Genomic DNA, 16,843 nt, shown 5'->3' with positions numbered 1-16,843 from the left:
AAGGCAAAAGAATCGATTATGAAAAGCAGGGTGGAGACATGAGGGGGACGCTTCTAAATGCGGACACCAGCTTCTCCGAAGGACTGCCTCAAGCACCTCTGCAAGGGCCGTGACACTGACCCAGACCACGATACGGGCCTGCGTCTGCCAGAAGCGTTACCAGTGGGGGCCCTGGCACAACAGGTCTGGCGAGAACATGTCCAGAACGTCCTGTGGAAACTTCTGAAGGTAACGCCAAGCCCGACAGCGCAGCTATCTGGACCTCTGCACCCGCAGGGAATCACTGGAGATGGAGTGACCTCTGCTTGTACCAGCTGCAGAATCATGGTGGAAGTGTGATACAGCAGGACATCATTACCATATGAAGGCGCCTTCTCATCTAATAAAAGAAAATTACCAACTATAAATCTTTTAAAAGCTATTTTATTTATCTTGAAAGGAGAGAAACTGAATTCAATCCAAGTAGACTGAATTGGCTTAAATCAGTAATGTTGCAATAGGAAACTAAGACACCTTCCAAGTCTGTTTTTAAAATCCTCAAAAAAATACATAAATTAAATTTAGTGGCTTATGTTGTATATATGCTACATCATAAGGCAAAGTATCATGAAAAACATTTAAAAATTTAAAAAGTCCAAATGCTTTCAACTAGCAGTTTGGAATAAAAAGCAACTAAAAAAGCAACTCAATTAATGAAGGCTGTAAAACAAAAACAAGGTAAGAGGGCCTGCAGTGCAGCCCCTGGTCCTGAGAAGAGTCTCACTTTTCTTCACTGGCTGAGGTATCATTTCCATCATTCAGTTTCTGCTTTTGCATTCTTGTTCGAGTAGATGCTTTAAAAAAAAAAAAAAAAAGAATGAAATTAAATGCTTTCTTCAGAATTACTTCAGACATGATTATTTATTTTAAAAATTGGTAATGGCACAAGGAATTGAATTACACTATTCTAAATAAAACAAATCCCACATTTTAAAAGTAAACACGTAATTCTGAGTTGCTTCAGCAATTCCTGCTCAATCTCACACATCTTAAATCCATTTCACCCATTCACCGAAGTTCTCGTTGCTTCTGTACCCTCACTTTGCCTGTTTTCATCCTGGAGGCGGGCAGATGGACTGCATCACGCGGGGATCTCGTCTTGTCGCCAGGCGGATGCTATGGGCTGAGCAGTCCCCGCATCCCACAGCCAGCCTGCAGAGGAGATGCCTTCCCCCCCAGCGACGCACACTAACACAACTGGACGTGAGACAGCACATCCCTTCTTAACCTCTGCCACAAGTAAACACTGCAACATTTCCCCTATCCTAAAATAAACAAAAGGTGCCTAGATCCGTACTCATACCTATCTTGATGAGCAAACACTTCCTAGGTAAGAATTTTTAACGGGCAAATCCGCTCAGCTGCAGAGCTCAGAGTCCACCAGAGAGTGAGAATGCCTGGTCAGACCAAGTGTGTTCCTTCTTGGGAGTGGAAAATACAACTCAGATGTGGGGACGGGGCTGTTTTGCTTTTCATGAGCTAGATGTGAGTTTCATTTGAAAAACAGAAAAGTGATCCCGTAAAATCTGAAAGAAACACTGATCCACAGTAGAAGAAAAAGTCTCAGGCATTTTAGTATAAAAGACAGCAAAGCAACATACAAAATTACATACCATTTTCCTGTGTGTATAATTTTCCTTTACTATACTGTAATCGCCTAAAAAGGTGTTCTGGTCAACTAAATGCTGCTGCAATTACTACTGATTCCTACCCGCTAGCTCTCAGCCAAAGGTCTGTCACTGGAACAAGTGGGAAAATCTTGGCAAGCATTTAATTCCATTTCAAGAATTCTAGTGTTTAGGAAGAATGTGTCATGCTCATTTTCTTATTTACATGTAATACCGCATCTTCTATGCTGCTGTGTCATTTAATATCCTCTAAAAGGCTTTTGAGGATTTCCATTTTATAATCTGCATTTTCAAGATTAAATGGAGCAAGTACAAAAAACTAAGCAAGTTACCGAAATGACATTATTGCTGTGGGCATAAACGGTTTTATCCAAGGCACTCAGTGCTGTGCAGTTAATGAAAAAATAATACTCACTCATTTCTGCAAGCTTTTGTTGGAACTTGGACTCCTGGGGTAGGTGTTTGCTGCAGACAGAAAGCATATGATAAAGTGGAAGTTTAAAAAAAAAACTTTTTATCCTCATAACCTAACTTTAAATCAAGGTTAGTTCATTTCATGCTACTGCCTTCTCTTACAAAGATGCAAATTCTTTTTTCCTCCACACTAAACTCAAGAGTTGCTTGATTTCTCTTATGTCTAAAAAATTTGGGGGTTGTTTTTTAAAAGACTGACTAAAGACGACAGCATGGTTTAGCACTCAGCAGTAACACTGAGATGCTGGATGTATAGGCACCAAATAAATTCTTGCTTCTGACATCAAAGCATCTAATTGAGAAGTATTATGCTACCATCTCTCATTTAATATATTTACTAAAGTTCACAAATTAACAGAAGTTAGGATGTCTGTCCCCGAGAACCAAATGCACATAAGTTTACTGAAAAGCTGAGAACAATCCCTTACCTTCCATCTGCTTCGTCTTGCCCTTCTATATCAAAGCGCAGCCTCTTCAGTGGCTTAGGAGCAGCGCTTACTTCTGCGCTGCGTTTTAGCTGGCAGTCACTGTTGCACACCATCTGGTTTATTTTTTGAAACTTTTCAGAAGTCTGAAATTACGAAAAAATAAGGAAAGAATTGCCAGTAAATCCTGAAGCTACTCAAACTTTCCAGATTATCCACTAAAAAAAATTAGGAGTTCTAAAACTCTCCAGTTTAAGAACTCTATCTTCTTTCAAAGCAACTAACATAAAATGCAAAATATTTTAAAGAGAAGTCTGGATATTTGAAAGGAGTTAACAAGACACCCCTGTAATCTTTGTGCTTACAGATTCCATAAAACACTACATTAAATTAGAGACACTCACTGGCCCGTTCTACAGGTGCCAGCAGGCTACCCCATTCCTCCAAAAGTTACATGCATTCAAGACCAGACATTAAAAATTTTAAAACTCACCCCAAATGATTCACCAATCGACACCAGAATTCTGCCAAATGAAGAAGAGAAGTGTTTAAGATTAAGCTACATTTAACAATGATAGATGCATCCACTAATTTGCACAGCTTAGTATAGAACATCAACAAAGTCTCTTCCTCTCTCTCTGCATTAACAGTGCAAACCCAGACTGCATTTCACTGTGTTGAGACCATGCACATTTCCCTTCGGGCCAGTGAATGCTGAATCGCCAAATCAACCGCACCATACAGACAGAAAAGAAACTGTGGCTTGAAAGAATCAGAGGCCCCCGCAGTCCGTCCCTGATCAGCAGGAAGACACTTCAGTGCTGGGCATCCAGATAATCATCCTTTCAACATTACCTGTAGTGTTTGCTAATCAAAATCATGCAGGACTTCAACCTAAAATATACAATAATATTTTAACTTTTGTACCCAGTGGGCCAGGTGCAATGGGACTCACTTGATCCTAGTTTGAAAAACCCACTGGAGACTTGCATATTTGCTGTCATCCTCGTCTGCTAAGAACTAGTGACCAACAGTTCAAAATGTTCTGCTCGGTCAACTAAATACTCTGAACCATTTTGTTCCAAAAAAGTATTTTCTCTTTAAACAAGTGTACAAAGCTCATCTATATTTTTCAGGAGTGTGATCCAGAGTCAAAGCCAACTACATTTAAGCAACTAGCTCAGAAAACCCCTCCTGGGTGTGACTATTCTAAAAAAAAAAAAGGAAAAAAAAACCAAACTCCTTGAGCACACTGACTCAACTGAAACAGAAAAGTGCTCAAACATGAATAAAGATTCCAAATACAGGACACAAACTTTTAACCAGAAAAGAGATAACAACCACAGAGTATTGACAAACTAGACTGTGCGGTTTTCTAATTTGCCTCCACTAAAATCCCCCAAATACCTTTAATTTAGTCAAAGAAATGCTTGTCAACAACCTACCTAGACCTTGGAGTCATCTTTGTGGGCGACTGAAACCCATCGGAGAATTTATATGGGCTCTTCAAGGGTGAGATGTAGATGTTATTGCCAGCAGGGACACGCCGAGGAGAGTTGGAAAACTGGTAAGGGCTGCGAGGAATGTGTGGGATAGGTGACAGAGTGGGAGGCTATAAAGATAATAAAATAATCATAGGTTTTATTGTCTACCTATTCCTATTCTATTAAATAATTAATATTTAACACAACTAGCCGCTTACCCTGTTGGAGGCATACTGCAAAATGTTTGTTTTCAGCTTCTGCATAAACACTAAGTTGTAGAAGACTATAATGGAGTCATACTGTTCTTCTCTGATAAGAACACGTTTGAAAGTCTACATAGGGTGAGAAAATCATACACAGCAAACAAAAAAAAAAAAAAAGACAAATTTACATTTGACAAACTCATAAAACCATTCAAAAAATCTGTGTTAGATACAAGCTAAGATGGCATGTGTATCGTATGCAAGCCATTATAACTACTATTTAGAACTGGTTTAAATTGTTTCCTTTTTCCAAATATGTATGAACATCAGTAGAGGCACCTACTTAACTGCCACAGCCCCTTAGTGCGAACGCAGTTCATCAGTACTTTAACAATTTTTTCCAAATTTAAGCTCCATTTACTTGCACACATACAATTGTCAAAAAAAGGCTTTGCTACTGTGCACACCTGGCAAGGCTCAAAAAATCATTACCGACCTGATGTGGAAAAAATAGTTCTTTAGGCTTGGAGACAAAAGTCTGGAGTTTAGCCAAGATGCACAAATACACTATGAGAAATTCTGCTGCTATAAGGATGCCGACAGTTCAATTAACTGTTTGATTGTTTGTTTGATTTTCTATTGATTTCATTATCATTTTGTGCAAAGATTTAAGTACAATGAGGCCCTTACAAAGAAAGGAACTTCTTAGTGTCAGAATTAAGCCTGCAACCTTAATACATACATACCTGTTTGATATATAACCATACATATCTATTTGATACCTTATTTCTATTGAAAACTTCTACAGAAAGTTATCTGCTTATCTCCCCTTAATGCTAAGTTAGGTAACTCTTAAGAGAACTTGGGTTGTCTTTGAAAATCCTATTAGCACTAGACCTGAAGTAAAAAAGTGGAATGAACGTTTGCTTTCTGAGGAGTTACCTCACACAAACTATCTGGGCAAGATGTTTAAAGAGACATTTAGTATTAGAGCCAGTTCTCTCCTCCATAAAACGGAGATGTAGTGAAGCAGAAGTTTTCTTTTGCATGTTCAAATGTAGGGGGTTTTTTGTTTGTTTTAGACAAACAGAGAGAAACAATTAGTTTATAACATTTTTATGGAGGGATAACACTAAAGAATTTCCATACCTCTTGATTTGTGTTGGGAAGCTCCTTGTATGCCGAAACTATTATTTTAAATCTAAGATCTACATTCTTTACTTTGCATATGCCATACATGGAACACATCATGATCTATTAAAGAAACAAGACAAGACAACTAGAAATGCAGAAAATGAATTCAGCTTCTTCATTTCAAGTTAAAAAATCAATTGATGAGCTTTCTATTACTGATTGTGCTCTGTAAACTAGCATGCAACTCAACTTCATAAGAACTTCCAGAATATAAGTCAACTACTGTTCCCTCCATTTCTGTATGACAATCAACTAATTGGATCTGATATTATCTTTTCAAACTCGTTTCACATGCTGCAATTTTAGGGTAGAATAACAAAACATTTATCAGCCACACATGTTGTCTTCCCAAAGAAAATCAGTATTTTCTTATGCAAATTATTAGAAAATTTGGTGTCTTCATTATTTTGAAAATAGCTGTAAATGATATTTGAAGATCCCAGAGTAAGTAACTGCCAGTACTTAAAAAACTGAGAAGATAAGACTTCACTCTAAATTAATTTCTCCTTTGAGTGATCAATAGAGAAATAAAAACTCGGATTACAATTTATAATGGCTAAAGAATGTATAAGGAACATTTTGTTCAGGAGAGTCTTTTTAAACTTTTTAAAACTTTTTTGTTAACGTTACCTGGTCCAAGTGCCTGTCTCTCATAAGTTCATACTCATTTTGCAGTGTGTGCTGGAAGAGGGTCCAGATCAAGGGTTCCAGGTCAGGATGTTCAGAGAGAAGCCGAAAGAACAAGGTATGTAGTCGAAGATAGGCCAGTAGATAAACTTAAAAAAGAGAGAAGAAAAATAAACTGAAATGGTAATAACAGGGGTATACAAAATAAAAGGAGCATGGAGGATGGATAGCAATTGAACGTTCACCATCTCCCACTACAAGAACTACGAGCCATCAAATGAAGGTAGTAGAAGCCAGGTTCAAAACAAATGGAAAAGATTCTTCATACAACGGGTAGTGGACACATGGAAGTCCACACCAAACAGTGCTGCACACGTATGTCTGTGTTGATTCAAAAAGAGTCTGAACAAGCACTTGGAACACAAATCTACTGAGAGTTACTAAGCGGACACATCGCAAAAGGCTCAGGAAAACTGCCGAACTGGAAACAGTCAAAGCTTGGGAAAGCATTCAGGGGAAGCACCATATATGCTTGCCCAGTTCTTAAGCTTCCTGTGACATCTATTTATGGTCACTGCTGGAAAAAGATAGAAGAACCCTCCATCTGAGCCCATATAGCCATTCTTACAATCAGTAGATAAGTTTTCAGTTCGAACTTGCAATGTGTAGAGTGCATGCATTAACCTGCTGGCATTGTTTTACTATTTCTTCCAACGGCAGCAGTGGTGTTTACTACAGGTGCTATTATAATCTTTTAATTAAGAAATGTTGAGCTCCAAAACCCAAAAAGGACAAATAACAAGAGATAACTGCAATTTCAGCATGTACAGAAGCAACAAACCTTTTTTGTAGAACAGAGAGAGGGAGGTAGATTTCTGTGGTTTCTGTGTTTGAGGGGTCACAGCTGGCTGAGCATCTGGAGTGGAAGCAGCACTTGGAGGAGGTCCAGATGCTTTCTTCTTAGGAGATCTCACAGGAGAAAGATAGCTGGAGATTCAACATATATTAAGCACTTCAATATCACAGGATAACGGAACAATTTTATATGAATAATACTTGCGGGAACTCTTCACTCTTCCCCCATTAGAAGAAATGAATTGCTACTGTAACCTGTTATTCCCATATCAGAAATTAAAAATTCAAGTTATTGATTAAATACCTGATAAAGGGACTTATTTATTCCTAGACAAGTAAGAAAACAGTTTGCAATTACTAGTCTGATAGGGCTTGGAAAAAAAAATTTCAGAATTTGATTTAGCTAAATTTACATGTATAATAAGCAGCATAACAGTTCAACATAACCTAAGTACCAAGCCTAACAAGTATGAAAACAGGATACAAGTGGATTTAAATATTAAGGGCAATATTAACTTCACATTTTACTAGACTTCAAGCATACATGTCACTTACAGATCTGCTGCAGTGTGATTATGTTGGAGAGGCAGATTGAGAGTGGAAGTGGGCTCAGGCTGATCAGTTTGGCCTTCTCGTTCTTTTGACTGCTTGATAAGATCGAACAGAGGTGACCCCTAGAAAAATGACAGTAACAGTATATTATACTGAGAATAGACAACCACACTGGACGGATTTTGTTCCTTCTTCTCTAAAAACAACTCCCAATGTATGATCCTAAACAGAAGATTAATGCTTTGAAATACTTCAGAACACTCATACTTTGCCAGATAAATTTTAACTATTTAACTGACAAATTTTAACTATTAAATACACCAAACACTTTTTCTGTTTCAATAGCAGTCCATTAGATACAGGCTAACTGCAGAATTGAGACATAGTTATATTCTAGAGTCTTTTATTACTTCCTATTAAATAGTCATTCCTGAAAAGAAGAGCAATCAATACAAGAAAATACATAAAAGCTCACATTCCCAGAAAAAAAAAAAAACAACACATCAGTGACTAAAAGTTACTGCTGTATCTAGTGGCAATCCATTTCTGCTACAGTATCTACCCAATATTTTACACACAATAATATACAGAACACAGTCATAACTCATCTAAGTGCACTGGGCACTATTCAGACCTCTATAGTAACATGTTCCAGAGCTACCTCTGGCAAGAGTTATAGTCACTCACATTAAGTCTCTGCCCTCACGCCCAAAAAGAAAAACCATTTTGATTTTAGGTCAGTTATCAGTACTTTAGGCAAGGCAGCTGGAATACCTCTGAACCTACTAAGAGCTTGAGGTAGGAGGTGATGCACAGAGGATGTAAGTGGAATGGAGAAGGTTCTGGCTGAAGCAACATTAGTACTACTGCTGACATTAGTAATTAGCAGCAGTCTTGCAGAAACAAAATCTCAGGTTTTTGCTGCTTGTGTGTCATGTACAGAGTACAATTATGCTGAAACAGCGAGACTGCATGGGAAAATATTTTGGTACTGTATTTATAATTAATTTTGAAAACACAGGGTTGCTGGCTTCTGTTTATTTTCTTTAAAGTCATCCTTGAGCACAATGTTGCCTTCCAACAGTGCAGCATCAGAACTCCAGAAGCAACAGAAGAACATCTGATTAGCAAATATCTGCCTTCTTGGGGGGAAAGCAGTGTCCATAAGACTGGGAATGGAATGACATTTGGCATTTTCCTCCAAATGATCCCCCAAAAGACAGCAGTAAAGTCAATCAGCTCAACACTTTGTACATAATGCGTTGCCTGATTGTCCAAGGTCTATTTGGTCCTACAAATGCGTGTTACTAATATTAAAATATGATGGCACAGATGACAATAACAACCAGGAGCACAGCACGCATGTAAAGCAAGCTGCATCACCTGGCTAAGGGAATAAGAAAAGGCCTAGTAAAATGAGACTAGATTTACTAGAATTAAAACTAGCATTAAGACTTTCCTCATTTAGCCTTATTTCTAAAAAAAGAACACTTTTCTTCTGAACTGCATCAACTAAAAATTCAGAGCAACGAGACAAGAGTGACTTGAGATTTACAATTTTTCACATTATGTAATTTTTAAAATATGATTTTGGCAATATTGGAGTTGTTTCATCCATAACAGAAAAACATCAGTCACTGACTCATAACCACATAGTTATTTCTCCATCATTTCTCAACCAGATCAGCTCTTGGGCTGGTTTGCAACATCTCTCCCTGGACTTAGGAGTGCACGCACTTCCCACTTGTTTCTTTCAGCGCTGCCCTTGCTGGAAATGCAGAGACACGATCTTCTCCATTTCTCATTCTTCCGGCCACTGGGCCTCTTCCTTTTTATTACTCCCATCAGCGTTTCACTGTGCTTTGAAGAATCCAAGTTTCTTTCCCAGAGCAATCACTAATTCATTGCCGAAACATCTCTTGATTCCTTGACTAAGAATGAATCCCATTTCATTCATTTCGCATCTTAGCTATTAATGACTGAGAAAGTATTGTTTTCAATGAAGCATCAGAGGAAAAGGAGGTTGATAAAGGGGAATGAGAGGTCAAGAAACAGAAGCAAAAGTTCAAAAGTTAATATTTTTGAAGCTAGCACCTGAGACCAGCAGTTCCAGGTCCTCTCTCAACCCTGCTCCAATTTTCACTACACAGAGTGTGATTTCATTAGGTAAGGTGAGGGGACACAGCAGCTTGCTACCTATGGAAGGGACCTGCCTACTTTTGCATCATTTCCACTCCTCCTCTTCTACTTGCCAGCCATGATAATCAGTCAACCTCCGCATAAGTCAATTCAATGCGCTAAACTAGCAGAAAGTTAAAAAACAGACTTAAGTCAGCTCTGCAGAGAATCACAAGCGAAGCCAGAACAGGCATTAAGAAAAGACAGGGCAGCAACGCCACAGAAGTTGGGAGCAAAGCAGGAAAGAGCAGAAAACAGGGAGTATGAGGTGTCCTGCATTTACTGACAACAACCTCTTCCATCAGCCGATTGCCATGCAAAACTTTACCGCGCAGGAATTTATGAAACCTACTGCTGCTTTCCATCACTTAGATGAACTACAGTTATGTTGTGGTTTAACCCCAGCCAGGAACTAAGCCCCACCCAGCCGTTCACTCACTCCCCCCCAGTGGGATGGGGGAGAGAATCGGAAGAGTAAAAGTGAGAAAACTCGTGGGTTGAGATAAAGACAGTTTGATAGGGAAAGCAAAAGCCGCGCAGACAAGCAAAGCAAAACAAGGAATCCATTCACTGCTTCCCATCGGCAGGCAGGTGTTCAGCCATCTCCAGGGAAGCAGGGCTCCATCACGCGTAGCGGTGACTTGGGAAGACAAACGCCATCATTCCAAACGTCCCCCCCTTCCTTCTTCTTCCCCCAGCTTTTTATGCTGAGCATGACGTCACATGGTATGGGTATCCCTTTGGTCAGTTGGGGTCAGCTGTCCCAGCCGTGTCCCCTCCCAGCTTCTTGTGCACCCCCAGCCTGCTCGCTGGTGGGGTGGGGTGAGAGGCAGAAAAGGCCTTGACTCTGTGTAAGCACTGCTCAGCAATAGCTAAAACGTCCCTGTGTTATCAACACTGTTTCCAGCACAAATCCAAAACACAGCCTTATACTAGCTACTATGAAGAAAATTCCAAAACTCTATTCCAGCCAAAACCAGCACAAGTTAGGAAGAGGATATTCTTTGTGTAGAAACATCTACTTACAGAGACCAAGTAGCAACATGCAGCGAATCCAATACACCTTTTTTGGCTCCCACAAATACTAATTGACACTATGGTTAAAAATGTGTCAAGATAAATGGGGTGTTGTCACCCAGCTGGCCCCCAGCAGCGCAGCCCAGCCAGCATCAGCAATGGTGGGATGTGAGAAAGCACTGGCTCAACGTGTGCCCTTGGGCAAACCACAGCTGGGTTGCTTACCCTGACTGCAGAAACGTTGTTAACGCTGCGGTTGCATGAGCAGGAAAAGGTTATTTAGTTTTCAGACCTGGTGAAATTTAAGGTGGGCGTTGTGCTGATCACAGTTTCCACCTTATAGCTGAGAGGACTTTAGACGAAGCCTGCTGTGCTCATTCCCCAGGGACCCCTACCACTCTCGCTGGCAGCTTTCCAAATGCACAGCCACGTAGTTGGAGAAGAGAAGTAGGTGCTACACTGATGAGACTGATGCCTCACAAAAAAAAAACAGAGTATGCCATAATGTAGAAATACGCAGAGGTGAGTTTTCTCAAACACATCTACCCCCCACCCTGCAAAACTGATGGATTTAACTACAACCTTGCCTCCTTTCTTTATATTTAAACATGAAAAGACTTCTATTTAGTGAACTTGAAGCGCATTCGCATTCTGCAACTTGCAGGGAGTCAGGGCAAACTCTGTTCAGCTTCAGTCCCACTACTTGATATTCAGCAATCTACCTCTCACTTGAATGAGCAAAATATAACATCATTAACCAGACAATTACCAGTCCTCTAAGTAATAGTCACAAAAGAACTTTAACCCTCAGGTCCAGCTTTATCAAACAGGAATGTTTATCAGTAACTTGTTTCTAAAGCAACATTATTCTCGCTATCTTTTACAAATTTTATATTGCTTTTTAAAGCTTTTAAGCAGCATTTCAGGTCAACAGGTCACCTCCAATGCATTCCTTTCACATGAAAGGAGTTTTGCACAGCTTTTACTTTAATTTAATGCTCAGTAAGTGATTAATGTTACTAGATGCAGCCACAGAATAAATTTTACTAGTTAAGTGAAATGCTGCTTTTCATTTGAGACTTCTCTGCGATGGCTAGAGAAGCCCCATTTTATGAGAGCGAAAAAGGAGAAAGCAATTAAGGCCTAAAATTTCTCAGGGTCAAACGGCCACTGGCACCAGCACAAAGAATAAGACTGAAATTTGACTCAGCCCCCTCTCACACTACCCAGGGCTAACTATAACTCTGCAATGCTAAATTCTGTGAATTAAGCTGGACTTCATTAAGTGAGCCTCTGCAGGATGCTTCCCTGTAGCAACACCTGCATCGCAAGCATCCGCAGTGATTTTTCCCCAATCTGAAAGCTCCTTTTATGGACAAAACAGGCAGAATTTCTTGTTGACTGATCTTTATTTGGCTATGATGAAACTACAGGACACACAGGTGCTTCCCAGCTTCCTGATCTTTACATCAGCTCTGTCCCAACAACATGTTTAACTGGACTTTGGTTTCCATGAAAAGATTAAACAAAAGACCTAAATCCTTAAATATGGATAACAGCTACCCTGGGGTTTGGGTGTAGTCCACTGACTACAGAGGAAGTCCCTGAGCAGCTTTACTCTCAGCAGTGCTAACTAGCAGTTCGCAGTACTTTACAAACTGCTTTTGTCTTCGTTTTCTATTGCTTTATGTTTTCATTCTTTATAATAATTCCCTAATCGATTTTCAGGTTTTAGTTATTTGTCCACAAATTTTAATGCAGTGTTTATCACTAAACTATATGTATATCTCAATGCCAAGCTCCCTTGGGGCTATTTTTGGGGGTTTTGTTTGTTTGTTTGTTTTGGTTTTTTTATAATCAATACCACCTCAAATTATTGAATCAGTAAATACAATACATAATGTTAAGAAATGTTCTTCTTCATAATATGCTAAAAGGTGGCTGTGATTTTACAAGGCAAACAAAGCTGATTTAGAACTGACAGCTTTGGAATGGAAGTGCAAGGACTGGATCAGCGCAAGCAATTTCCATTCCCCTTTCCCATGACAAAATTGCACGGCCAGATAGTTGACTTTTGCTTGCAATTGTACTTTCAGAAGCTTCATATGAAAATTAGTATTCAGATTTCTGAAATAATTTAGGCCTGCCAAAACAAAATATACGTCAGTCATGGTAGCATTTACTATTACTTACCATTAAATAGCATTTACCATGAAAAAACAGCAAGATTAAGGATCATGTTTTAATTTCAAACGTATGAGTTGTGTTATATAAATTATGATCCTATTAGGGCTTGTTCTTACAAAAATGATAAAGAAAAACATTAACAACTGCAGTGTTAATGGTTTAATTCATATAAGAATACCGTCAGATCTGCTTTTAACTCCTTAGAGTAAATGTATGTTTAATACAAGTCCTATTCCTACCTTACTGACCTCCAGCATTTAAAATCAAGTAATACTGTCATCAAGCTTTGTGAGGATCTCCTTTTATCCAAATGTGCAATATGCAGGGGAAAAAAAAAAAGCAGAAAAGAAACAGTGATTCTTAATCAGTTCTGGTCATTTGAGAGGTTTTTCCTCCTCACACAAGAGGCTTAGAAAGTCATAAACTATGGAGGAAGTGACTGATACACATACAAATCACGAAAACTGATTATTTGAAGTCTGTGACACAAAGCACGTGAGCAGCTGACGAGAAAGTGGGTATCCTAGCCTCAAGCCTGTTAGGAGTTTTCAGGTTCAGTTCTCTCACGCTCCAGTTTCTTATAAAACAAAATAGCTATTGCACCAAAAAAAAAAAACAACTGCTCTCTGCTCTGGTACCATTGTGGAAATGTGGAACTGATTTAGGCGGTCTCTAGTGTATATACATATATACTAATATGAAATCAAGCATCTCTAATGGGAGAAATGGAGATTTCCTATCAAAAGTTATTTGAAGGCCTAATAAAAAAGGAGTCCAAATCCCTTCAGTCAGAGAAAGTAAGCCAGGTCACCACAGCGTGGATATGCATCGTAGACTTGAGTTGCTCTAAATAATGCTGCAAATCCATTCTCTTTGCAGTTTTGCAATAATCTAGCCTTCCTCAAAAGCCTCTGGAGAAACCTGTCAAATCTTGGTAGAATTCAGAAATTATTTCAGAACAATCAAAACCACAATTTTCAACCCCTCTACTCCCAAAATTGCTCTTCACCAGATGGTTTTATATTAACCAATGATCTATGTTTTACAGGATCTCTCAGCAAAGGTCCATGGGGCCACCTCACTGCAGGATACAAGAGCATCATCAAAATATACTTCCTAGCAATGGAGAAGGATGCATGTGAAAACAGCCATCAAACTTCTGAGGCCCACCACACATGTCTTCCCCAGAAATTACAGGAAGGTGTGGGGACAGATGAAAAAAAACTCAAGAAGCATATCACAGCAAGACAAACAGTTATCAGGCACAATGAGATATTCGGGGTGATAGGTGCTTTTAAAATCAGCAGCAACAAAGTCAAGCTTAACTAAAAAGTAAAACAAATTTAAAGACAACGCAGGGATTCCAGCAACTTCAATTTTTTTCTCCAGTTTTTAAAATTTAACTATAAAGAAGATAGACCTTCTGTGTTAAGATAGTGACTAATACTATTGGTATGTTCAAAAATATTACACAGACTGATGATAACGCTCTGCAAATAGGGAAACTACTGACACAGTTACTGCTTTGTAGCTCTGCAAACCAATCACCAGTTGAATACTGAGGAGAAAAGTGAACCGTGGTCATCAGGTGCTCCTATTTGCCAGGCCTGTGAGACTAACTGTTTAAAAATCGCTTTGAAAGGAGTTTTGAAAGAGTCTACAAGCAGAACTACATTGTTATTCAACTACTTTGTTTAAACTACTCAGGATGGCCCTGGGAAGACTGCTACTACATAGCCTGCAGTAGGCTCTTGCACCATTTCCTTCAGCAGTTTTTCTGCTCAAGACTCACGCAATATACAGAGCTTTTTATAAAGAAAAAGAAAGGCTCACTGAGTAACGGAGGAGTTAATATTCAGCACATTAAAGCCTTAAATACACAAATACTCTAAGTCAGTACAAGCCAGTATTCCACCAAAAGACTCAGTCCCCATCTTCTCCATCTACCTGTGCCCTCCCTCCCTCCTCCCCACCATCCCCAATCCCTCTTGTGTCAGCAGAATTGGAGATCCAGTCCAGGGAACTGAGGTTTTGTTGTTATTGTTGTTGTTTTTATTTAGTTAGAGATTTTTTTTTTGTTTTATGTAAACAAATTTGGCAGGGAGGGCCTTAGTTTTACATTCAGAACAGCTCCCCTATCCAGCTCACCTTATAGCAATGCAAGTGTTTGCATTTTGTCAAATGAAGAGACAGAAACGAGCAGCTGGAGGATGACACGAGACACCATCTTTCAGTGGCAGTACCAGGGCAGAGAAAAGGAAGTCACGCCTCACAAATTCCCAGGTTTCTCCTCTAAAGTGGTCAACGCATCTTTGAATGGGGTGGTCCTGCAGAAGCTCTCCAGATCTTGAGATCAGAGGCTCTGACAGGCTCCTTCAGGTAAGACTCTTTAAAGAAAGTGCTGCCATAGGGCAAATGGGTATGCAGTTACTGGCTAATTGACAGATACTGAACGTATGAATAAATGGTCAATTTTCACAGTGGAGAGAGGTTATCAGTGAAGTCTCATGCTCTCTGCTGGGACTGCTGCTGTTTAACATTCACAAATGACAGGGAAATGTGGCAGGGGCAGGGAAGAGAAGGCTGCTAGATGCACAAAATTATTGAGTTTCAGGAAAAATAAACTCACTGCAAAAAGTTCTCATGACTTTCAATGACTGGATGATAAAATAGCTATAATAGTCAATGATGATAAAAGCAAAAATAATGAAGAGGGGAAAATGACCTTAACTTTACATTTTAAAAAAAGGGCTCTAACGTTACCATTATTTAAAAAAAAAAAAGACATTTAGAGTTAGTGTGAGTAATTCTGAAAACACTGACTCAACGCTCAAAAGTCAAAGCTTAAAGAATTATTAGCAAAATAATAAAACAGAGTTACCATTATGCCAGTATAGTAGCTCATGGATTATCAGAATCACCAAAGTAAATTATCAGGCAATAGGACTGAAAGCCTAAACCAATCACCTGACTGTACAGCCCAAGTGTTCAGCTGTGGAAGTAACTGCTACAAAACATGAATGTGGAAAATCCACTTTGCTTCAAAAGACAATTGCACACATAGGTCCACAAAGCACTACAGAATACAATAATCCTTACTATGTATTTTTTGCTGAACATTATCCAAGAAAATAGCATTGTAGGCTCGTCCTCCACTTGTTTTTTTCCCCACAGCAATTGCTACGAGCCTCTTCCAGATGGATCTGTGGTCTGCACTGGCACTGGTGCTACAGAAACAATCTGTATCTGAAGTAAGTAGCATGTTTATTACCTAGCTCCCCAGTGTAACCAGGGGAGTTCAATATGACTCATTCTTGGACAAATCTTACTTCTCAAGATTTTTAGGCAAAAGCCAAAGGTCTCAAAGACAAACTGAACTGATACCAGTTTTCCTCCCTCTCTGCACAAGAAATCACCCGATGTGAACAATTTGACTGTCGGAAATGATAATATATCAGTCGGCAACAAAATGTCCTGCCAAAAATCTTGAGGTTGAGAATTGTATCACCCACCTTAAACTGTGAAAACAGTACAGTGAAAACTTTTTCAGTGAAGGAAGTAGAGAAGAGATGCTTTAAAGGACCATTACATTTATTGACATCACACAGTATTAAAAACAACACTTCTATAGTTATTTCCATACATGAAAAATCATTACACTCGGGAGCAAAACAGCACTCAAGCACGCACTTTCTTCAGAAGAAGAAATGCCTATCTCAGTAAAGAGAATTTATTTATGTAATTGCTGTGGTAACAATCAAACAGATTGTCACAGTGCCACATCACGCTTTCCAGCAATTTCATTTCTAATTGACTTACACAGTCCCAGTTCCCAGAACACCAATTAAGAGCAGTTCCAGGAATTATTTTTCCGAGTACAAGCAGAGACATGACAACGAAGCACCTCTTTTGAGATTTACAGTTAAAGCCAGTAACTCAGTTTCAAGTCTCGTGTTCTTTCCAGTTTCTCTTTAGCTGGA

The 16,843-nt window shown here is 39.2% G+C and overlaps 1 protein-coding gene across 1 annotated transcript in view; it reads right to left on the bottom strand.

Moving 5' to 3' along the window:
- Nucleotides 1-405: 405 nt before the first annotated feature.
- Nucleotides 406-16,843, bottom strand: part of RB1 (RB transcriptional corepressor 1) — an 80,076-nt gene continuing 63,638 nt past the window's right edge. The window contains exons 18-27 of the mRNA XM_075142225.1: nucleotides 7,485-7,603; nucleotides 6,916-7,061; nucleotides 6,078-6,223; nucleotides 5,403-5,507; nucleotides 4,269-4,382; nucleotides 4,012-4,178; nucleotides 3,060-3,090; nucleotides 2,570-2,712; nucleotides 2,083-2,132; nucleotides 406-833 (exon numbers count right to left, since the gene is read on the bottom strand). Of these exons, the coding sequence (XP_074998326.1) occupies nucleotides 760-833; nucleotides 2,083-2,132; nucleotides 2,570-2,712; nucleotides 3,060-3,090; nucleotides 4,012-4,178; nucleotides 4,269-4,382; nucleotides 5,403-5,507; nucleotides 6,078-6,223; nucleotides 6,916-7,061; nucleotides 7,485-7,603 (1,095 nt within the window). The 3' untranslated portion in view covers nucleotides 406-759. The remainder of the gene's footprint in view (nucleotides 834-2,082; nucleotides 2,133-2,569; nucleotides 2,713-3,059; nucleotides 3,091-4,011; nucleotides 4,179-4,268; nucleotides 4,383-5,402; nucleotides 5,508-6,077; nucleotides 6,224-6,915; nucleotides 7,062-7,484; nucleotides 7,604-16,843) is intronic.

This window comes from Calonectris borealis, chromosome 1, assembly GCF_964195595.1.
Source record: "Calonectris borealis chromosome 1, bCalBor7.hap1.2, whole genome shotgun sequence".
NCBI classification, from domain to species: domain Eukaryota; kingdom Metazoa; phylum Chordata; class Aves; order Procellariiformes; family Procellariidae; genus Calonectris; species Calonectris borealis.
This window is presented reverse-complemented; position numbering and strand designations above follow the sequence as displayed.